The sequence below is a fragment of the Tiliqua scincoides genome, chromosome 3, assembly GCF_035046505.1.
Source record: "Tiliqua scincoides isolate rTilSci1 chromosome 3, rTilSci1.hap2, whole genome shotgun sequence".
Taxonomy (NCBI): Eukaryota; Metazoa; Chordata; class Lepidosauria; order Squamata; family Scincidae; genus Tiliqua; species Tiliqua scincoides.
The window spans coordinates 232,411,045-232,432,798 of NC_089823.1; the positions used below are offsets into that span (position 1 = coordinate 232,411,045).

The 21,754-nt window shown below is 46.1% G+C and overlaps 1 protein-coding gene across 3 annotated transcripts in view; it reads right to left on the reverse strand.

Moving 5' to 3' along the window:
- MCCC1 (methylcrotonyl-CoA carboxylase subunit 1) overlaps nt 1–19,185 on the reverse strand; it is a 31,113-nt gene extending 11,928 nt beyond the window's left edge. For 2 of the 3 annotated variants that reach the window (XM_066620224.1, XM_066620223.1), the window contains exons 1-14: nt 19,099–19,185; nt 16,295–16,341; nt 15,355–15,494; nt 13,954–14,049; nt 12,642–12,763; nt 12,118–12,265; nt 11,458–11,579; nt 10,132–10,243; nt 8,519–8,600; nt 7,506–7,633; nt 6,261–6,444; nt 3,311–3,420; nt 1,445–1,661; nt 987–1,073 (exon numbers count right to left, since the gene is read on the reverse strand). In XM_066620224.1, the coding sequence (XP_066476321.1) occupies nt 987–1,073; nt 1,445–1,661; nt 3,311–3,420; nt 6,261–6,444; nt 7,506–7,633; nt 8,519–8,600; nt 10,132–10,243; nt 11,458–11,579; nt 12,118–12,265; nt 12,642–12,763; nt 13,954–14,049; nt 15,355–15,494; nt 16,295–16,341; nt 19,099–19,166 (1,663 nt within the window). In that variant the 5' untranslated portion in view covers nt 19,167–19,185. The remainder of the gene's footprint in view (nt 1–986; nt 1,074–1,444; nt 1,662–3,310; nt 3,421–6,260; nt 6,445–7,505; nt 7,634–8,518; nt 8,601–10,131; nt 10,244–11,457; nt 11,580–12,117; nt 12,266–12,641; nt 12,764–13,953; nt 14,050–15,354; nt 15,495–16,294; nt 16,342–19,098) is intronic. The other variant, XM_066620225.1, reaches the window with a different exon arrangement.
- Nucleotides 19,186–21,754: the final 2,569 nt, after the last annotated feature.

The following is a 21,754-nucleotide window of genomic DNA, read 5'->3' on the forward strand; positions in this document are numbered from 1 at the left end:
CTGAAAGCAGCAAACATGCTGAGTGGTGAAATTTACTATAGGAAAAAGTTTCTTCTGCAGATTGCCCTGCTTGCTACAATCCCCTAACCCCCTATTCCAGGGGTGTCAAACTCATTTCATACAGTGGGCCGAACAGCATTCATGATGCCCGCTGAGGGCCAGAAGTGATGTAAGTAGGTAAGAAGTGATGTCATTAAACAGGTCATAACCTTAAATAACCAATTTTTCCTCACTTAGAAACTCATTAGCTGCAAATGACAGAAGAGAAAATACACAAATCTTGAGCATATTTCAAGATATGGGAAAGCCCAGTTATCCTGCAGGTTGCTCTTTCAGCAGTCACACCTCAACACTGCTCAGCAGCTGAGAGCCTGAGGGCCAGATAAAAAGTTTCTGCGGGCCACATATTTGACATCCCTGCCCTATTCCAACACTACATAAGCATGTAGCTCAAGATCCCTAAAGTTGAGCAACATCAACTAAATAGGCCTTTGCAGAAACAACAAGGGGCAGCTTTGATGAAAGCAAATATAGGATGCCTATAATCATGCTGTAGAGATTGGACAAACAGTGCAATCCTATGCATGCCTACTCAGAACTTTGGGCACAATCCTAACCAGGTCTACTCAGAAGTAAGTCCTATTTTGTTCAATGGGGCTTACTCCCAGAAAAGTGTGAATAGGACTGTAGCCTAAGTGATCTTTACCATTTGTTATAATATATATTAAAAATAATTCAATTTTGAGTAAATTTACAGCTGGGGGCCATCACTCACTGATACACCACATCTTGGTATACAGAATATTCCAGGTTCAACTCCCTGGCAGCATCTCCAAGACAGATTCCTGCCTGAAACCCTGGAGAGTCACTGCCAGCAACAGTGGACCAGACTCAGCCTAAGGGAGGTTTCTACATTCCTCTTGGTTTCTTCAAATATACACAAGGGGAATAAAAACTATTATTCAAATTCTCTTCGAGTCACTTACTATTTTCACCATCTAGGAGAGTCAGGTTTCTGCTGTAGAGTATATTTAGTCTTCTGCCACTGCTGGATGCGAATGGAGAGAACTTATCTAGAACATCAAAAAACATACAAGAAGAAATGTTGTTAATGCTGTATATTGCTTCCATTTATTAGATGAAGTTAACAACATTCATCCCCAATGCATGTGCCCTGATCACACTTCAATATGTAAGCTGGGCTCTTGCAAGCAGCACTTTCTCAATCCACCTGTATACTGTGGTGTGCATGCTCCACTGAAACAACTTGTAGGCAGATAACTCTGCGTGCATCCAGAGTCTCAGTGACTGCAACAATCACTGGATCAGAAACACACATTGTTAACGACCGTGAACCAAAAAAAACAACCAGGTTACACATTGGATACTTTCGCAGTCTTAACAAGTAACGTATTCTCACAGGAAAAAGACAGCAGAACCTTACCTCTTGATCGGACTCTAAAAGCCTCTGTCGCAATTTTCTCTCTCAGCAGGAGTCCAAGGGCTGCCTGACATAAGGCCACTTTCGATATCGCCTTTTTGGGTGGAAATAACTCATCATAGTACTGAGGGATAAAATTGGTGTGAACATTTCCAGCCTCAAACTCCCGGTGGCCCGAAAGGCTCAGTAAGAAATCCACATTGGTGCTCAGTCCTACGATCTGTGGAGAGAGAAGAACAAACACATCTGATGAAATGTAAGAAAGAGAGAAATCAGCCACAGAGCTTCATGCTAAATGTTCAGATAGGCAGATATGCCTTTTAACAAGGCGGTGGTTCTGACAACGCTGCACTGGAATGAGGAAGTTAAGTGTATTTTAAATTTATTTTGGAAATATGGCAAGGGTAGGAGTTTCCAAGAGTGTTCAGCTCTGACTGAACAACATGTGTTGAACTAGACAGTAGAATAGCTGGGGGGGGCAGTACAGTAAGTATGGCAGGCATCACAATGCGTCATGTAAGTGGCTCCTCCCCCTTCCTGTTGGAGCCATTTGGGGCAGTGAAGGCAATGCACAGGTGCTCGGGTGAGCACCTGCGCATTGCTGTTGCTGTCCCACATGGCTCCAACGGCAAAGGGGAGGGGCTGTTTACATGGCGCATTGCAGTGTCTGCTGTACTTAAATGAACACGTGGGCCCTCTCTGGGTTACAAGAAGCTCTGCCAGCACTGGGGAGGGGAAGCCTAAGTTAGCAAATCTTGGAGATTACATTAGACGCTGGACCCAAATGAAATCATATCAAATCTTACTTGAAATATCCAAAAGGATCACTTTGGAATTTTAGGGTTGCTATTCTGCGCTAATCCTGCAAGTTCAGTACTAGGACAGAAGATGGTTCTGGAACAACGTCTAGTGTGGCTGAAAAGGCCGATTCGGGAGTGACAGTCCCTTCCACACTGGGAGCAAGTGCAGTCTGTCCCTGGTCTGTCTCCCTGGCTGTGGGCCTTCCTTCTTTGCCTCTTGGCCCCAGTCTGTTGGCCAAGTGTCTCTTCAGACTGGGAAAGGCCATGCTGCACAGCCTGCCTCCAAGCGGGCTGCTCAGAAGCCAGGGTTTCCCACTTGTTGAGGTCCACCTGTTGAGCTCCATATTGAGGATTTCAATAGCTCTCAGCATATAAGGACAGCTACTGACATAACTAACTCAGAGCCCAATCCTGTGGTCTGCACTGCACCTCCATGGCATGGACCATAGTCGCAAACGTGCCATAAGGCACATTTGCGGGGCTTACCGCCAGGCTCCCACCGGAGGTGGCTCAGCTCCGGCCAGTGCTGAGCCACTGCCCGGTGGGCGCCTGCGTTCTGCAGCTTGGCGGTGCCTGCGACCACCGGGCTGTGGAATGGCAAATGGGGCGAGGACGGGGGCGTTCCAGGGAGGGGGGAGGCCAGCGTGAAGCGGGGAGGGGGCGTGCCAGAGGCGTGCCTGGGGGTGGGTGGGAGAGGATCTGTGGAGCTCTGCGCCGCGGGATCCTAAGCGCTCGTGCAGGCTGCGTGCCTTACACGAGTGCCTTTACTTTAGCGGTGCCCTTTGGGCACCACTAAAGAGAGTAGCCCCACTGCGGGGCTGCCTCCCTTACCCAGGGGAAGAGGACGAATGTCCCCTACTCACGAGGTGCCTCCCGCAGTAGCATGGAAGGTGCTGGATTCGGTGGCAGCCCTCGTGGTGCCACAGAGCAGGGGTGCCCCGGGCAGCTCAGGAATGGGTTGCCTCTTAGGATTGGGCTGCCAGACACTGAAAAACATTTGCAATAGCATTTACTTACTGTGTACTCTCCATTAGACAGACTCAAATCCTGCTAGACTTCTTATACTTACATTATACTGTTGAAGGCAGTATCTTAGTCTCCTCAACGCAGCTTCACGATCCTCTGCCCAGACAACCAGTTTAGCAATCATTGGGTCATAGTAAATAGAAACCTCATCTCCTGCATTAGGAATTTATGAAAAATAATTAGAACTTGTTGCCAGCATTAGCAACACACACACACCATCCATCCTTGTCCTTTTGTTCAGGTGTGAACAACCTGGTCTAGGGAAGCAGCAAACTAACCAGCTCATCAAAAACCAATGCAAAGCCCTTCCCATTTTGACACTATCAGACAGACCAAAGAAATTTATTTTCCTTGGTTCTTGGGGACCATAAGCAGAGCTTACGGCCCAATCCTATTGGGCTCCACCACCAGTAGAACGCATGTTCCACTGGCAGTGTCTGCTGCAAAACGGCCCAAAAGTTAACTCCAGCAGCACGCTGAGTAGCGCTGGCAAGAAGGGCAGAGCATTCCCATGTGTGCTGCCAAAACGCTGGCCACCCACTGAAACAAGTAAGTCAGCAGGAGTGCTGGAAAGGGGTGGAGGACACCATGGAGGGAGTGGGTCTGGTGACGACAGCACATGCCGGATCCTTTCTCTCCTTGAACTTTTGCCAGAGAAATAGCTGGTGTAGGTCTGAGGAGACCAACTGCAGAGCAGGCAGCTTATGGAGTCATAAAGGGATTTAAATCCCCTTTAAAAGCCTTTCAATTGCACACCCCACACACACTCTGGATACAATGCACCTGTCTTTGGCACAGCTGCACCTGCAAGGGGGAGAAAGGACAGGATTGGGCTGTTAGTCCACCACATTTGCCACTGCAACCATCTCAGCAGAGCAACCTGTCGGGGTTCCCCTCCTCCCACAAGTCCCCAGCTTACCCAGGGAGAAGGCTTCTGGGCCAGAGGATCAGGGAGGAAGCCGGTAGAACATGGGGCCACCTCCCCATAGGCTGCCTGGGCACTCCTGTAGGCGGCAAACTGCAGCAGAGGGACACGGCGCACTGAACCCCCCGCTTCTCCCTCTGCCTTGGAGGAGGGAGGGGGGAGACAGGATGCAGGCCATTCAGCTGCTGGGCAGTCGCCCCTCCCCTGCCTCGGGGGAAAGGGGAGCACTCCCTCGCCCAGCCAGCCAGGACCTGCCTTACCAGTCAGGGCACCTGGCTATGACATCGGGGGACCACAACTGGACCTCCCGATGTCATCTGCAGAGCTACAGGGCCAGCCCAACCCCAAAGGCAGGGACCAGAGCAGAGGCAGCAGCCTTCCCAGCCCTCTCAGGAACAACCCTGGCAGCTCCAGGTGAGAGAAGGTGGGAGGGGAACAGAGAGAGGAAGAGGAGGAGTTGTGGCAATCCCAGGGGAGGGCAGTCCCAGAGACAGGCCCTTTTTGTACCATCCCTGTGAGGGAAGGGGGAGGGGTCTGCCCTACATAAACCTGGAGGCCAGGGATAACCAGGCAGTTGGGAGTCAGAAGAGCAGCCAGGAGGATCTGCTGCTAGCAGCCCCTGCTCCTGACTGGCAAATGTTGCCAACCCAAAGAGGGGGAACCGGGTGACACAACCCCCCTTCTTCTGGTGAACTGTTCTGAAGCCTCCACAAGGGGTTCCCCCTCAGAAAGGGAGGGCGGGCCCTCCCCTCCCCCCACAGGGAGGCCTCACATAACCATAAAAAGATATTTGGTGCCATGCTGTGACAATACAGCTATACAAATTAATATGGAGGGGAAAGCCAGTAAGAATGCAGAATTGCCTTGTTGGATAAAACCAAAATGTCCATGTAGCCTAGTGCTCTGTCTCCAAAAATGGATCACTAGATGCCCCTGGAAAGCTCACCAACAGAATATGATTGAGATTGTCTCCAGCATCTAGTCACCAGTTTATAAGGAATCCTACAGTAGATTTGTAGGATTATTAAAGCGTTATTATTGTAACGCGCTTTATGTGGGGCTGCCCCTGAAGACGGTTCCGAAACTGCAATTAGTGCAGAATGTGGCGGCCCGTGTGGTCACTGGAGGTAGGCGGTTTGACTCTGTCAGCCCGCTTCTCCGGCGGCTGCATTGGCTGCCCATTCGTTTCTGGGCCCAATTCAAGGTGCTGGTTTTGACCTTTAAAGCCCTATACTGCTCTGGGCCAGGGTATCTCAGAGATCGCCTACTTCCGTACAATCCAGCTTGTCCTCTTAGGTCATCAGAGAAGGCCTTTTTACAAGTGCCGCCGCCTAAGGAGGTATGTGGGGCAGCGGCAAGAAATAGGGCCTTCTCAGTAGTGGCACCAACGTTATGGAACTCCCTTCCCCTTGACTTGAGAATGGCTCCCTCTCTTGAGACTTTTCGGCGAGGCCTGAAGACCTTTTTGTTTAAACAAGCCTTCTGAGTTCATGGCCTTTTAAACATCTTTTTTATATCTTTTAGTATTTTTACAGGCCTGATTCCTCTATGATTTGCTGTGTTTTGCTCTTTTTATCTGACTTTTTATCTGACTACTGTTTTTATGGTATCTGTTAATGTGTTTTAATATGTTTTTATTCGCTGTTAAATTATGTTTTGAATCTGTTTTTAACATGTTGTAAGCCGCCCTGGGTCCCTTTCGGGGAGAAGGGCGGGATATAAATAAAGTTGTTTATTATTATTATTATTATTATTATTATTATTATTATTATTATTTGGGGGTTGCCATGCAACGGAGTTCAGGTCTCTTCTAGTATCACAATTCTATTCCAAAAGCATTCCTTATGCCAAATCCCAGATACAATGGATGAGACAGAAGGAATTCAATACATATACAGATAAATTTCTAAAGAGAACTTCAAATAGAGATTTATCAATAGACATGTCTAGGGTTTTTCCAGAACCAAATGCTTCCTAAAACTACTTTAAAAAGAATCTTCTGTGTAGTATATGAAATCCTAAAACAGTATTCCTCATACATATTTGTAAAGCCGAGTTTTGGTTTTACCTTGTCTTACCCCAGTTTCAATCCGAGTGCAGCTGTCGGCAGGTGGTGTGGACAAATGCAACAAGGGACCAGCTCCTGGCATGAAGTTGTTGTTGGGATCCTCAGCATAGATCCTAGCTTCAAATGCATGCCCCTTGAGCAAAATCTCTTCCTGCGTTAAAGGGATCCTCTCTCCTGCAGCAACCTGTAAAGAAAAGCAGTTCTGCTTATTTTCTGGGATCCAGAGTGCCATCTTTATGATATCGAGGTATCACTGGTTAAAAAAATATATATAAATAGAGAAAAATCCTGAATATACTGGCTAGTCTTTACATAATGGCTTGAGGTTCTCTGTTCCTAGAAGAGCACATTTCAGCTCACCAAATAAACTTACAATGTTGAAAACATTCCCACAGTGAATCATATTGATCACATCTTCTGTTTAAGAGACCAGGGCTTTTCAATCTATCTATTTTTCCAAGTGTCTGTTTTCTAAGTGTCACCTTTTGTGGGTATCACTTTTGTGGTGTACCACCTATGCCATCAAGGAAAACAGTTCTGCCCAGGAATGGGCAAAGTACCTGATCCTTCAGAAGAAGCATGATTTGGGGAAGGAAGATGCAGAGCAAAGTCCCAACCTTAATGCAACTGTGCGGTCACATCATACTTGCTGGTTTACTTTGCCAATCAGTCATCTCCACTTCAACTGAGGACCAGGCAGGTGAGTGCTCACCAGAGCAGCAGGGCCAATTACCACTTGCAACATTGTGGGGTATCACTAGTGGTACATAAGAACATAAGAAGAGCCCCACTGGTTCAGGCTACAGGCCCCACTAGTCCAGCTTCCTGTGACTCACAGTGGCCCATCAAATCCCTCAGGAAGCACACAAGACAACAAGAGACCTGCATCCTAGTGCTTTCCCCTGCATCTGGCACCACTGGTTGAAAAGCACTGCTCTAAACCTTCCAATCTCAAGCCCAGCTTTTTGCTCTTCTAGTTTTAAACCGAACCTCTCTCGAGAGCTACCCAGATGCAACCAGTACTGAGCTTCACTGACAGGCTACAGGCAGCAGTGCAGGTGCATAAGCTCTGTATACCATGCAGGCAGCTCACCACAGCCTCTCAATTACAGTCCACTTCCTAATCAGGTCAGACAAAAAGACTGAAGATTCAATATTTCAGGTACTGGATTTTCTGCACAGGTAGCAAAGGGTTTTGCCACCCAAGATTCAAACCGATGGCCTCTGCCCCTTATAAGTCCTTACCCGAAGCTGCCACTCGACAAGGTCAGTCCCCGTGACCATCTCTGTAACTGGGTGCTCCACTTGCAGCCTGGTGTTCATCTCCATGAAATAGAAATTATGTTCACTATCCATGATAAATTCCACTGTTCCTAAAACATTTAGAGGACATTACATTCCACAGATGTGGGGATGCTTTGTCTAAACAAGTCCCAGAAAAACTCAGGATTCCAGCATAACCTACAGCATCCCTATCACAGGATTCAAATTGAATTTTTTCATAAACCACCTCAGAATATCACGAAACTGCTTGATGATCCTTCAGAATGGCCAGACCCTACCCTGGTTCCAATATTTCTCTTTCAAACTATATAACCTTAAAAAGTTATTCAGATGTGTTCATTTTTTTTGAAGCTGTTTCCAATCACTACTGTATGGCACTTGGGACCTTTTTTTTGTGCTCTTCAGCTTGCCTATTAACAGAGAAGCTGGGTACACGAAAGTCTTCAGTTAGTGGTGGTGCCACTCTGGTTAGGAAAAGGGGGCATTCAAGGAAACTGAGACCAACATGCAGAAGTCGGAAGTGACTGATTTTAAAAGTTGTGTTTGCTGATGAAACAATTTTTTTCCACTCAAGGTGGAACTAAAATCAGTTAATTTCCTCACACTGCCTATCATTTTTGGGCAACACTCATGCCGAAGCGCTAAACATGACAAAATGTTAGAAAGCCACAATCAGATCTTTTGTAAATGCTAGCTAGGGTGGGGCTGAAAAGGACTGGGACTGCAATGTTATGAGAGGTGGTGCATGTAGCTTTTCTCTTGGACTGTTTTCCTGGTGTCAATGCCCCTCAAGTTGCTGCTTGCCTCAAAAGGGCAAACAATAGCTTGCAGGGAGGTTTAATTCATATCAGGCAAATGTTATGTGGGAAACCCTCCTCCAGCTGCATGGTCCTGATCTAATCCTCCCCTGGCTCCAATCCTCTCTTTCACAGAAATCTGAACACAGCATCAGAAGTAACCAAAGTTTGCAATACCTGCTCCAACATAGTTCACGGCTTTAGCTGCCCTCACAGCTGCTTCTCCAAGTTTCCTTCTCACTTCAGGTTTAATCCCTGGCTAAGAAGGTTTGAAATAATGTTACATTTATTTAAAATATTTATATCCCATCTTTCCTCCCGTAAAAGTGGGATGCTCAAGGCAACTAACAGAGTAACAGCCCAATCCTAGGCATGTCTACTCAGAAGTAAGTTCCATTAGAGTCAATAGGACTTACTCCCAGGAAAATGTGGATAGGATTGGGCTGTCAGCCTCCAAGCCCCAACCCAGTCAACTGGCCCAGAAGGAGACCACAGTCGCTGATATTGAAAGCCACCAAGAGGTCCAAGTGGATGTACTCTCCCTGTCAAGTCCTTGGTGCAGATCATCTACAAGTTCTTTATGCAATGCCAAAAAGATATCAGCACCAGCTGAGCCTCATTGGGAAGACCATTTCAATGCTAGGACACCACAACCCTAAAGGCCCTCTCCCCATCACCATCTGCTTCACCACAAAGGCAAGGAATCCTAGAGGGGATCGTCCAAGGATAATCTTAATATTCAGGTGGTTCATGTGAGAGATCCCAAGCTGTTCAGGGCTTTCAAAGTTTATAGTATTTGAATTAGTATTAAAAATACTTTAAACTTAAAATATTTACTAGTTTACTTTAAGTAAACTTACATACTAAATAAAAGTAAACTTTAGTTAAATTAGTATTTTGAACTGTGTCCCCAAACAGACTGGGAGCCAACACTGCTACTTTAAGATTTACACAAAATATGCCCTAGATTAAGTCTTTTTTATTCCCCTCACACACACACACTCTGGGGGATTTTGGCAGTGTCAATAGTCCCACAGAACCACATTCAAAAAATAAGTTTTTATATCCGATTTTCCGGGGTAGATAATATTTAACTGTCATTTATTGGCTGCGCTACTGTTTTATTAATTGCTTTGTTTTAAAAGACTGTAAAACTCAATAAATAAAACAAATGCATAAGCATTCTGGAAGCGGTTCTGGAGCTGAACCAAAGGGTGAGACACAAATAGTTTAAATGGATATCTAAAGATAAGGCCAAGCTTACACGGTGATCTGACCCAGACCACAATTGCTGAACATCCCTGCAATGGTGAAATCAAGAACGCAGTACTTCTATAAGTACATTTTAGACTTGTTTAGATGCCAGGAAATGCCACTGATATGGCAATTCTCAAGAGGTAGACCAGATCAGGTTAGAACAAATAGCTCTCCCTGATGTTTCAGAAAAAGGAAGGAAATACTGAGCACTGCCTGAAGACAAAATACTAGGCTAGATGGCATGCTAGAGTGGTATGTGTGTGCACGTATAACCTGTATATTCTGAAGTCTTTGAAATTAGTATAACTTTACACCAGCACCAAGTGAACCCCGACCCGGGGGCCAGATCCACTCACCAAGTGATGCACCTTTCAGTTCCACCCAGGAGCCACACAAAGTCCCCCTTAATTGGGGGATAGGAACGCTCTGGGTAGTCATGTCTGCCCAGATGTCCTGGCATGTGGCCTTCTGGGACGCTGGGCAGACAACGTGACTGCCCAGAGAGTCCCTGTCCTCTGAAACGGGCCACTTACCCCTGGAGCTTCCTCAATAATTTTCTGGTGTCTTCTTTGTACACTACAATCTCTTTCAAACAAATAGACTGCATTGCCATGTTGATCACCAAATACCTGGACTTCTACGTGCCTGTTTTGGATTGAAAAAACAAAACATGTATGACACAAGGCCTACTGATGTACACAACCTGTTACACTAAGCCCCTACTTAAGTACAGGTCAGGTCCCAGAGATCTGTACTTAAGTCAAAACATCCAGTTCTTGTTGCTCCAGCATTATCGTGTCTGTGCGAAACCACCACCAAAGGTGCACTGAGCCAGTGTGAAAGCACCAACACAAGCATCTTTCACTTGGGGAGCCAGTGTAATGACAAAGACTTGCCTATGAGCAAAAGCAAGACTCCTGCGTACACACTGGGCCAAAGCAATTACAACACAGAACAGCGCTATCATGTGCCTCTGGCCTTAATTTTTAGTCACATTAATCATAATTACACTGTAAGATTTAGGCTGCAATCCTATGCACACTTTCCTAACAGTAAGCCCTACGGAATATATTGGGACTTACTTCTGACCAGAAAATTCCGGGCTCGCGTTCTGAGACTGTAAAGTTTTTCTCAGTGTTTGCTCTCTAAAGAGAGTAGATGCCAGCTGTAGGGTGCTTCGATCAAACTCAGCTTTAACCCTCACCTTCATCCTTTCCTGCTTCGTGGTGGTAAAATGTGGCTTTGTTTTATTATTCTGAGTTGCCTCCTTTCAGGGCCCACTTTTTATCTTACAGTACTTCAGGGCTTTTCAGACTGGGGCGTCACAACACCCCTTAAGGGCAGGGGCAGCCAGGAGGCAGGGAAGAGGCAGCAGCACGATCCCCAGCATCGCGCCGCTCAGGGGGGATGCAGGGGCTTGGGTACGCTTACCAGAGCCTCCTGTAGCCTCCTGGGCATGCAGGGAGCCCTGCACGGCTGTCCGCAGGGCTCCCCGAAGCTTCACACGTGAAAGTGGAGCGTTCGCTCCACACTGACTGCTTCCTTCATCTCCTCCCTCCCTTCTTCCCCCAGGAACCTTCAGATTTTCAAAGTTACTGAACTGCTTGGGTTGCCTCCAAGCTGTTTCTGTTGTGTTAGGGTCACTTACATCAAAGCTCTGACTGAGCCTATTCATAAGTCAGATGTTCGTAATGTGAATGCCTGTAAGTTGGGGACCTTCTGTACATGGCCAGAGAAGCCCTGAGGTGTACCCTTGACTAGCTGAGGATCATAGCTGAGTGGGTAAACACTGAAGGCCTTACTCCCCATTTCCTGCACAACTCCTAAAAAGGTTACAGATAGACTGATGTTCTTGTCACCTTGGTTTATCTACAAATTTCTCTATCAACATGGCATCATCATTGAAAGATTTTTTTGCTTCTCTCCTGGCTGATTCCAGTTGCTCCTGAAATTCTTTATCCGACAGAGCAATCCTCATGCCCTAGCATAAAGGAAAAAAGCAATTTGTTAGGGGGGGGGGGGAAAAAACAAGAAAATAAGTATAGAGAGAAAAAAAGCAAACAATTAAGATCTCAGTAACCTTCTCATTATAAATCAAACTAACAGGGAACACCATCCAGGCTACCTTCAAATCAGTTACTGCTAAGAACATCACAGTGAAAGTGTCCCCAAGTACATCATATGGATATATCTGCTACAATTATGGAGAAACCCCAAACTGGCAACTACAGTTCTTAAGTTGACCTCCTTAGGTATCTGGTGACCTTATGGAAGACACAGTAAGATGAAGTTTGAGAAACCAGATCCTTCATGCTTGGTGCCCTGATCTAAAAACAGGACAAACATACACTGGTGCCTTAAGTGATAATAAAGGCAAGTTCAGAATGAAACCATGATTTGAGTTGTAGCACTAGCAGAATGAAATCACATTCCATGTGTTTCTTTACCAGAGCAGCAAAACTGTGGAGTGTGATATTGTTTAGGAATATCAGATAAAGAATACATTTCTTTGTCCCTACCTTTCCTCCACCTCCACGAACAGCTTTGATCATGACCGGATACCCGATTCTTTGGGCTTGTTCTTGCAAGCAACTGTCAGACTGATCTTCACCATGGTAACCTTCAACCACAGGGACTCCAGCAGCTGACATGATGGCCTTGGAAGTGCTTCAAAAGAATATTATTTTATACTAGCAATGATTAACTAATTAACTTTTATTGCACACCTCAAGGTCTACAAGCATGTGCTTCATTTTACTCATGCAATGTGGCATTGCTTCAAATTTTACAGTTTTCTTGTGTGGAAACAACCAATCCAGTTGTGATCAGCACATGATATCTATGCAGTTTTAACATATTTTTCCATTTTCATATTATTCTCTGACCTATGAAAAGCCTATAAAATTGCTCTATGTAAATTGCTGCACACATTTTCAAAACAAAGTTCAAACTCACAGTCAGGATACAAAATACACTGTAAAGCCTAACATTTCCACTAAGCGACTAGGTACAATAGACATAGCCATGCAACAAAACTGGGTACCTCTTAATGCCCATATCTCGGATGGCAGATGAAGGTGGACCTATAAAAATGATTCCATCTTGGTTGCACAGTTCTGCAAACTCTGTGTTTTCTGACAAGAAGCCATAGCCCGGATGGATAGCCTAAAATAGGGAACACCAATAACACATGGTATGAGACTTGCCTGCCGTAAGGTGATGTAAGATGTAATGGTTTGTCCTTGGAACCTGTTCAGAAGCTGTACTTGACTTGAAACACAGTAACCTTTTCTCTGGGGGATGCAGCCTACTAGGAGCGCATTATGTGGGTAGTCTACAGTGTGCCCTGATTTCTCGTAGTTTCTTAAGAAGGCCCACATAGAATTAAACATGGGAAATGCAGTCTTGTTAAGTGTTTACAGTGCATGATGCCCCATATTCCTGTAACAAGAATATGCATATTTACACTTGCTTTCCAGCATTGCTGAGTCATGTTGGTGAAACTAGAAAGTTGGGTGAGTTTATTCAGCCTAGCGAGATCCATCAGCAATTAAAAAAACACAACTTTTCCCAGTCTATGTATTTGAATCCTTAGTAGATGGAAATAAATGCCTATGAAACAAATACATAGCTAAAAATATAAATGAACATACAATCCACACTAAAAGTTTTTAAAAATCTAAAACTAAAGCTAAAATACCAGCAAAAGTTTAAACCAACAAAACCACTCAGAATGTCAATCAAAAGAAGACACAATATTTTAGCTAAATGAAAAGGCTTGTAAAAACTAACACACTTTTGGTTAGCCCCGAAAAGACAGCCCAGAGTGCGCTGGGTAGATCTCACACAGAAGCAAATTCCACAGTGCAGGGGCCACCATGGAGAAGACACTGCTCTGTACCCTCACTGAAGGACAGGATATGAAGCAGGTCCTCTCCAACTGATTCGCGCTTACGGGAAGAACACATGTGGGAAGGAGCACTCCCCATTTAGTTCCGACAAGCCACTCAGGGGAATATTGGGGGAAAAACCAGGAGCAACAAAAGCAATGAGAACTGGGGCCTAGGTTTGGTTCCAAAAGGACATCTGGAATTTTCAAAATGAAAAACACAAAGCTGAAGTAGCATGTAGGACTCAGATGCAGCTATAGGCTGCTACTTCAACAGTAGTAGAACAAAACTCCATGCCTGCAAGAGCTTCAGTTGCTGCTAAAGACATGTCCGTCCAACAGAAACTCAATTTTGAAGGCCAGGCAGACTTTGCTCCAAGGTGACCTCTTTCAATGATGTATAAGCACCACAGAGGTAGTTGGCCAGTTGAGTTACAGTCCCAGCCACCTGAGCTGCTGATCATACCTGAGCTGCTGACTTTTTGGCCACCTGAATGATCTTTTCCATGGCCAAGTAGCTTTGCTGAGATGGTGCTGGGCCAATGTAATATGCTTCATCAGCCTGTAGTGAAAGAAGCAGACACACTATTGTATTTACGTTACTACTGGACTTTACATCAGGAACAGAAAGGACAGAATAACTCTAGAATTCCATTCCAAAACAACTTTAGTGTTCACAAAAAGCAGAACTTCATTGGCTGGACAAATAGTACCACAATTTACAGCCTATTCTTACATGTTTACTCAGAAGTTATTCCCAATGAATTCAATAAAACTTAAAGCGAGTAAAAACGTGCAAAGGACTGTAACCTTATGAAACAGTTTAATATGTCCGCCCCTGCCCTTCACCAAAGACTGGAATAGCCCTTAATACAGCATGACTCATATCCAACTATCCGGGCCTGCTGCACTGCTGGAACCCACATTCCAGCAGCACAGCATTCTTTGCAGAGATCACAAAGCATGACCCATCATTCTGTGCGGTTAGGCCACCACTGCAACTAGCCATGGCCACACACAAGCAGGAAAGCCCTGGTGCTGGTAAGTCAATGTGGGGATGGGCGGTGTGTTGGGAGTGGGCAGAATGGGGCAGAAAGGGGGCTGTGTTGAGGCCAGGAAGAGGCTGGTAGCAGCGGCAGCAGCTTCGTTAATATCCTATCCCCCTTCCCAGGTCCAGCTTGTGCCTGCTGACACAAGTTTAAGTACACCCACCACAGCAGTGGAAACTTACCTTCAGGCAAGGGAACAAATATTCCTTTACCTGGAGGAGACCTCCAAGACTCCTCCTGCCCCACGCAGGATGCTCCTGTGGCACAGCTACATTGCCGTAGAGGTGTTTAGGTAGGATTGGGCTGTAGATCTGTAAATTGGTTTTCCAATAACTACAGGGACCCAGAACAAATCTAAATCCACTCCGCTAGACAAGCCACACTTTCCCAGATACAGAATTCTTTTGCATTAACGAACGCAAACCTTCACAGCTCAGCTAAGGCGTTCATTAAAAAGCGATTTTCATTTAGAGTTCAGGAGTCCTAGTCCAGCAAACCCTTCTGTAATATCTGTGAAAACTCTGCCACATGGGGGGGGCGCAGCACAGCTCAGTGGCAAAGCACATGCTTTGCATGCATGAGGACTCAAGCTCAACATCTCTACTGAAAGAATTGCAGGCTGCAGAGCCTCCAACCCAAGACATAATAATAATAAACTTTATTTATACCCCGCCCTTCTCCCCAAAGGGACCCAGGGCGGCTAAGACCAGAAAGATGAGAGTGGACCAGACAGTACAACAGTCTGATTTAGCGCAAATCACGTAGGCACAAATGTGTAGTTCCACACCTGGCCTTAAAATTCTTAACCAACATTTTACCATTGCTACGTGCATTGCATTCCTGTCGGCATCACTGTAAACAGCCACAGACTTCACCCCCATCTTCCTGGCAGTCCGCATCACCCTGCAGGCTATTTCTCCTCGGTTTGCAACAAGGACCTTCTCAATATTTCTTTGTTCTGTGTTTTTGTTTATTTTTAAAGTAAAATAGAAAAGAAACTGTCAAAGGAACAAGACATTATTTTTACAGCTTATAACTAGTAGATTAGAATACTGGAGCATACCTTTCTAAGGGCACAATCCTAACCCCTTACATCAGTGCTTCCCAGCTCTGGCATAGAGGTGCCAATGGGACATGTGCTGCATCCTGCAGTTGGGTGTCACTCACGGAGCCCTCTTCAAAGTAAGGGAATGTTTGTTCCCTTACCTCAGAGCTGCATTGCCCTTATGTCAGTGCTGGAAAGCACTGACATAAGGGGTTAGGAATGCACCCTTAGATTACATGTTCTTCACAAAATAAATCAGACTCACACAGAGGTTACAAAGTGGAATTAGTACTCAAAGTACATAACACTTGTTGCCCTTTCATCTCTACTAAGCAAGATATTTGCAGGTTTGCAAAAACATCCAAAGCAATTCAAGCAAAAGTGACAGAAAGTATTTCGCATTTTTATTCTGCTCATTCTCCAAGGATCTCAGTGTGGTGTACATGCTTCCTCCCCTCCTTTTGTCCTCACAACAACCTTGGGAGGTAGGTGAGACTGAGAGTGAGAGGCCCAAGGTCACCCAGAAAGCTTCGGGTCTGAACCTGGATCTTCCAGGACTAAGGCCAACTCCAGAACTGGTATACCATCTTGGCTCTCAGTAAAATAAAGGAAATTAAATAGCTGTTAAATAAAGGAATTATTTAACAGCTAATGTTCCAAAAAAGTTGACACTAAAAATATTTTCTATGAAGAAAATAACCAAAACCACTTACTTGTTGTAGAAGCATACCTCTTGCCTTCAAGTGCCCAAATCCATTTTCTGCATGGAAAGGAAAAATAACAGTATGCAGTTGTAGTGAACAAAGGTACACATTCATCAAATGAAGCTTTTCCTGAGATGGAAATAGTTATTAAAGACAGGAAACATTGTTTAAAAAAAAGTTGGCCAATCTACCATAACAATTTTATACTTGTTATCTGGTGTGCTCCCTGGGGCATTTGGTGGGCCGCTGTGAGATTCAGGAAGCTGGACTAGATGAGCCTATGGCCTGATCCAGTGGGGCTGTTCTTATGTTCTTACAATCAAGCTAGTAAAATGACCGAGTAAACTCAGCCTTCAGAATGGACATCTGAACCCATTCAGAAAATGGAGAAGGAGAAGCAAATAGGATTCTGGAAGTCATCTCTAAACTGGCTGAACATGCAACAAAATGACAAATGACAAATTTTCTGCACAGTCCACAGGTGGACACATTTGATCCCTGTTGCGTATATGCAACGTTGGGCAGAATGGCTTAAGTGTAAACCACTTGGAGTCCAAAATTCCAACTTCCCACATACACTGACTTGACGGTGGTAATTAGAGAGAGAGAGAGAGAGAGAGAGAGATATCTTGGGGTCATTCTATATCAGGGCTTTTCAATTTGGGGGGGACATCCCCCCAATACCACTATTTGCTGGTCTCTCTTCTGTGAGTACAACCACTACTGCCTCTGGAAGTGGTAGCCATGCAGAGGAGTGGGTGGCTTGCCCCACAGTTAGTACCCCCCCCCGCACCCTCCTTCCTCAAATCATGCCTCTTTTGAAGGACCAGGCCATTGTACAGCTACCTGTGACTCACTAGTGCACCCCTAATTCTTCTCCATTTTCAACAGGGTCAAGCTAAGCAGGGCAGTGCCACGTGGTCATCATGACAGAGGGTTTACGTTCCACCTGCTCTACTGTGAATCAGTACTACTGGTTGAAAAGCACTGTGCTAGATTGTTCAATGAAAATGGAGCTCAGTGTGCAGCGATGGTAAGAGACAAATTTCATGCTAAGAATTATTGGGAAAGGGGAGGAAAATAAATCTCATATTGACTTTTTAAAATTTGTCATGCAACTACATCTGCGGAATACTGCATTCTCTTCATTCTCATCTCAGGAGAAAAAGCTGCAGAAAAGGGAAACCAAAAAGATCAAACCCAAAAGGTTTGGGGTCTCTTGCCTGTGAAAACATTGGAGGCTTCTTAGTTTAGCTATTAAGTTGTTTTTTAAGATGACTAAAGGGGAAGTCGAGAAGGTTATAAAATGGTGCATGGTGTGGAGAAAGTAGAGAGAAGAAAAGTTTTTCCTGCTCTCACAATGCTAGAACAGTGCTCTCAAAGAAGCTGACTGACAGTTGATTTAGGACAAAGTATTCCCCCAAGTATAATTATTTATGCCGCAAGGATTCTCAGACTGTGGGTCCATGGCCCACCACTGGATCGCCACCCAATTTTTGATGGTTCACGAAACTGACAGGGTGAACTCACATGGTTTACTCTTTACAGACATTATCAGACACTTGGAACTAGCACCAGTGGCACTGTAGTAACGGATGAATCCACTTTGCATACATAGTAAGTGGCTTGTAAAATTCTAGCTATGTGGCAGTCTGACCCTTGCAAGCCATTCATGCGCTGCAGTTCAGCACTCAGAACAGTCACTGTCACCACTTCTGGGCAAGCAAAGTTTCTCTGTGGCATTGTTAGGTATTGGTAAACTGTGCCATTTGGTAAAGGATGACTCTCTGCTGGCAAACACCAGACACACAAATTCTGCCACCCCAATCTCAACACTGCTGGCTGTTCTTGTGAACACTGGATCACACATACACACACACCCCAGGCTGCCATTCGATGGTGGCTCATACAGTACATAGATTTCCATGATACTTGCCTTGGCTATACTTGGCAGGAACCCTCACTGAACAAAGAGTAAATATGCACAGTATGGCATTATTAGGATACTCCAAGAGGTCAAAACGCCTCCTTACTTAACAGAGGGTGAAGGGAGTAAAATCTTTCCACTGCCCTCCTTCCAGAATGATAAAGGTTACAATTCTATGCATACTTACTTGGAAGTAATAAACCCCCACTGAACACAAACATGCATAGGCTGACTTTATTATGGTCCTCCAAGAGGCCACTGTTGAAAGAGGGTCCAGCAACTCCCTACTCAACAAGGGTGAAGGAAGGGTGAACCCTTCCAGAATGAATAAGGCTGCAATCCTATTCACACTTATCTGGGAGTAAGTCCCATTGGCTACAATGGGGCTTACTTCTGAGTAGATGCATACAGGCTTGGGCTCATAATCTGCAAAAACAGAGAATTACAGGGATTTAGCGCCCAATGCTCTGCACGTCTACTCAGAAGTCAGTCCCAGTCTAGTCAATGGGGCTTACTCCCAGGAAAGTGTGGATAGCAGTGCAGCCTCAGAGCCCCATCCTGTGCATGTCTACTCAGAAGTCAGTCCCAGTCTAGTCAATGGGGCTTCCTCCCATGTAAGCGAGGACAGGATTGTGGCCTTAAAAGGGGCTTCAGAACTAGAGCTGCTACTGGTTCTACTCAGATAGAGGGGGGGCTGCAGGCTCCACCCCGAGAGGGACACTCTGCACATGCTCAGAGGCACGCCTTTCTTTGCTGCCACCCTTCGTGCTGCAGGGGCCGAGGCCTGCTGGAGGAGGAGGAGGAGCCCCCTCCATGGAGGGAGGGAAGGGGCTGCGGGGGCGACCACCACCCCGCGCCCGGCCCGGCCCGGCCCGGCCCCACTCACTGGCACTGGAGCCCGCGCAGGGCCTGGCGCCGCCACTCGCCCGCCAGCACGAAGCCCGGGGCCGCCATGGTTGCGCCCGAGTGCGGGGAGGCGGGGACGGGGCTGGGCTGCCGCCGCGGAGCCTCGGCCTATCAGCCGGGCAGGAGCGGAGGAGGAGCAGGAGGATCCGGGACAGGCCTCCCTCCCCTGGCTGCGGGAGGGGGGAGGCCTCTCCCCCACACACACAGAGATCTGTGGAACTCCTTGCCACAGGATGTGCTGATGGGTGCAGCCAGTAAGGGCATAGGCAGGAAAAGCAGGAGAAGAATCATCTTTCACTCACACACACACACTTTCATTCATTGGTCTGTGGAACTCCTTGCCACAGGATGTGTTGATGGGTGCAGCCAGTAAGGGCATAGGCAGGAAAAGCAGGAGAAGAATCATCTTTCACTCACACACACTTTCATTCATTGGTCTGTGGAACTCCTTGCCACAGGATGTGTTGATGGGTGCAGCCAGTAAGGGCATAGGCAGGAAAAGCAGGAGAAGAATCATCTTTCACTCACACACACTTTCATTCATTGGTCTGTGGAACTCCTTGCCACAGGATGTGTTGATGGGTGCAGCCAGTAAGGGCATAGGCAGGAAAAGAATCATCTTTCACTCACACACACACTTTCATTCATTGGTCTGTGGAACTCCTTGCCACAGGATGTGGTGATGGCATCTGGCCTGGGTGCCTTTCTGCAGGAAAAGTCCATCGCGGGTTACAAGCCATGATGGGTCTGTGCAGCCTCCTGGCTTTAGAAGTGGGCTACCTCAGAAGGCCAGGTGCAACAGAGCAGGGACATGCAGTGGGTGGGGAGTCAGGTGAGGCAGAGCCTCTGCACCGACGCCATGTGAGGCCCCCAAGCACTCACAACCCACAAGCTCTGCTCTCTCCACGCGGGTCATGGATGCTTCCCACGGTGGCGGCACTTTTTGAAGGACTCCGGTGGGGAGCCTCTGCCTCTCCTGTCTCCCCACCCACTGCACATCCCTGCAAGGAAGGACACGGGATGCAGGCTTCTTGTTGTTTTGTGTGCTCCTAAGGCATCTGGTGGGCTATGGTGAGACACAGGAAGCTGGACTAGATGGGCCTTTGGCCTGATCCAGCAGGGCCCTTATGTCCTTATCCATACAAACATGCAGATGGTTCACTGCTCTGACCCTAAGTCAGTGGTTCACACTTTTAGCACCAGGACCCACTTTTTAAAATGAGAATCTGTCAGGACCCACTGGAAATGATGTCATGACTAGAAGTGACATCATCAAGCAGGAAAATCCTTTAGTGGATTTCCCCTGGTTCTGGTGTTATGTGAGAGTGTAAAGAGTATCTCCCTATCCACTCTGTCCATCCCCTGCATAATTTTGTATGTCTCAATCATGTCCCCCCTCAGGCGTCTCTTTTCTAGGCTGAAGAGGCCCAAACACCGTAGCCTTTCCTCATGAGGAAGGTGCCCCAGCCCTGTAATCATCTTAGTCGCTCTCTTTTGCACCTTTTCCATTTCCACTATATCTTTTTTGAGATGCGGCGACCAGAACTGGACACAATACTCCAGGTGTGGCCTTACCATTGATTTGTACAACAGCATTATAATATTAGCCGTTTTGTTCTCAATGCCCTTCCTAATGATCCCAAGCATAGAATTGGCCTTCTTCACTGCCGCCGCACATTGGGTCAACACTTTCATTCACCTGTCCACCACCACCCCAAGATCTCTCTCCTGATCTGTCACAGACAGCTCAGAACCCATCAGCCTATATCTAAAGTTTTGATTTTTTGCCCCAATGTGCATGACTTTACACTTACTGACATTGAAGCGCATCTGCCATTTTGTTGCCCATTCTGCCAGTCTGGAGAGATCTTTCTGGAGCTCCTCACAATCACTTCTGGTCTTCACCGCTCGGAGAAGTTTGGTGTCATCGGCAAACTTTGCAACCTCACTGCTCACCCCTGTCTCCAGGTCATTTATGAGGAGGTTGAAAAGCAAGGACAGATCCTTGGGGCCAGGGCTTTTTTTGTAAATAAAAAGGTGCAGGAACTCACAACTTGTTAATCTTTTATTTTATTTATTTATTTATTTATAAACCATTTTTTATTGGAGAAATAAAATATTTTTTATGTGCTTCCCCCCTAAAGATGAACTTACTTCTGAGCAGACATGCATAGGATTGGGCTGTCAATCTCCACATCCCCTTCACCCTAGCTATTTTTTCTACACATGGGGAAAAATACTGTACAGGTGCACTTGTAGCATGTAGTATGTAGTGTGGCACTACTTCGAAGAGAGGAAGCAGTGAATGGCTTCCAAAAAATGGCTTACATGAGTTCCATGTAATAAAATTACTCTAAGCAACTGTGGGAGTAAGAACAAAAAAGGAATTCTTACATGAGAGGGGTCCTTAGGTGCACATAGAAACAGCTACGTTTGCAAACAAGCAATTAAATATGGTTTAATTCAGGTATCAGAATACTCTGTGTATTTGGGAAGGCACTTGGCATGCAATTGTATGTTCTCTGCTGCCCTGAGCAGCTGCTGTGCATTGCTGGAGAAGAGCTGCAAACGCTGGCTGCAATGCTTGCGGAGGAAAGAAGAGGAGGATCTCTGGCAAGGCTGGACAACACATTGTA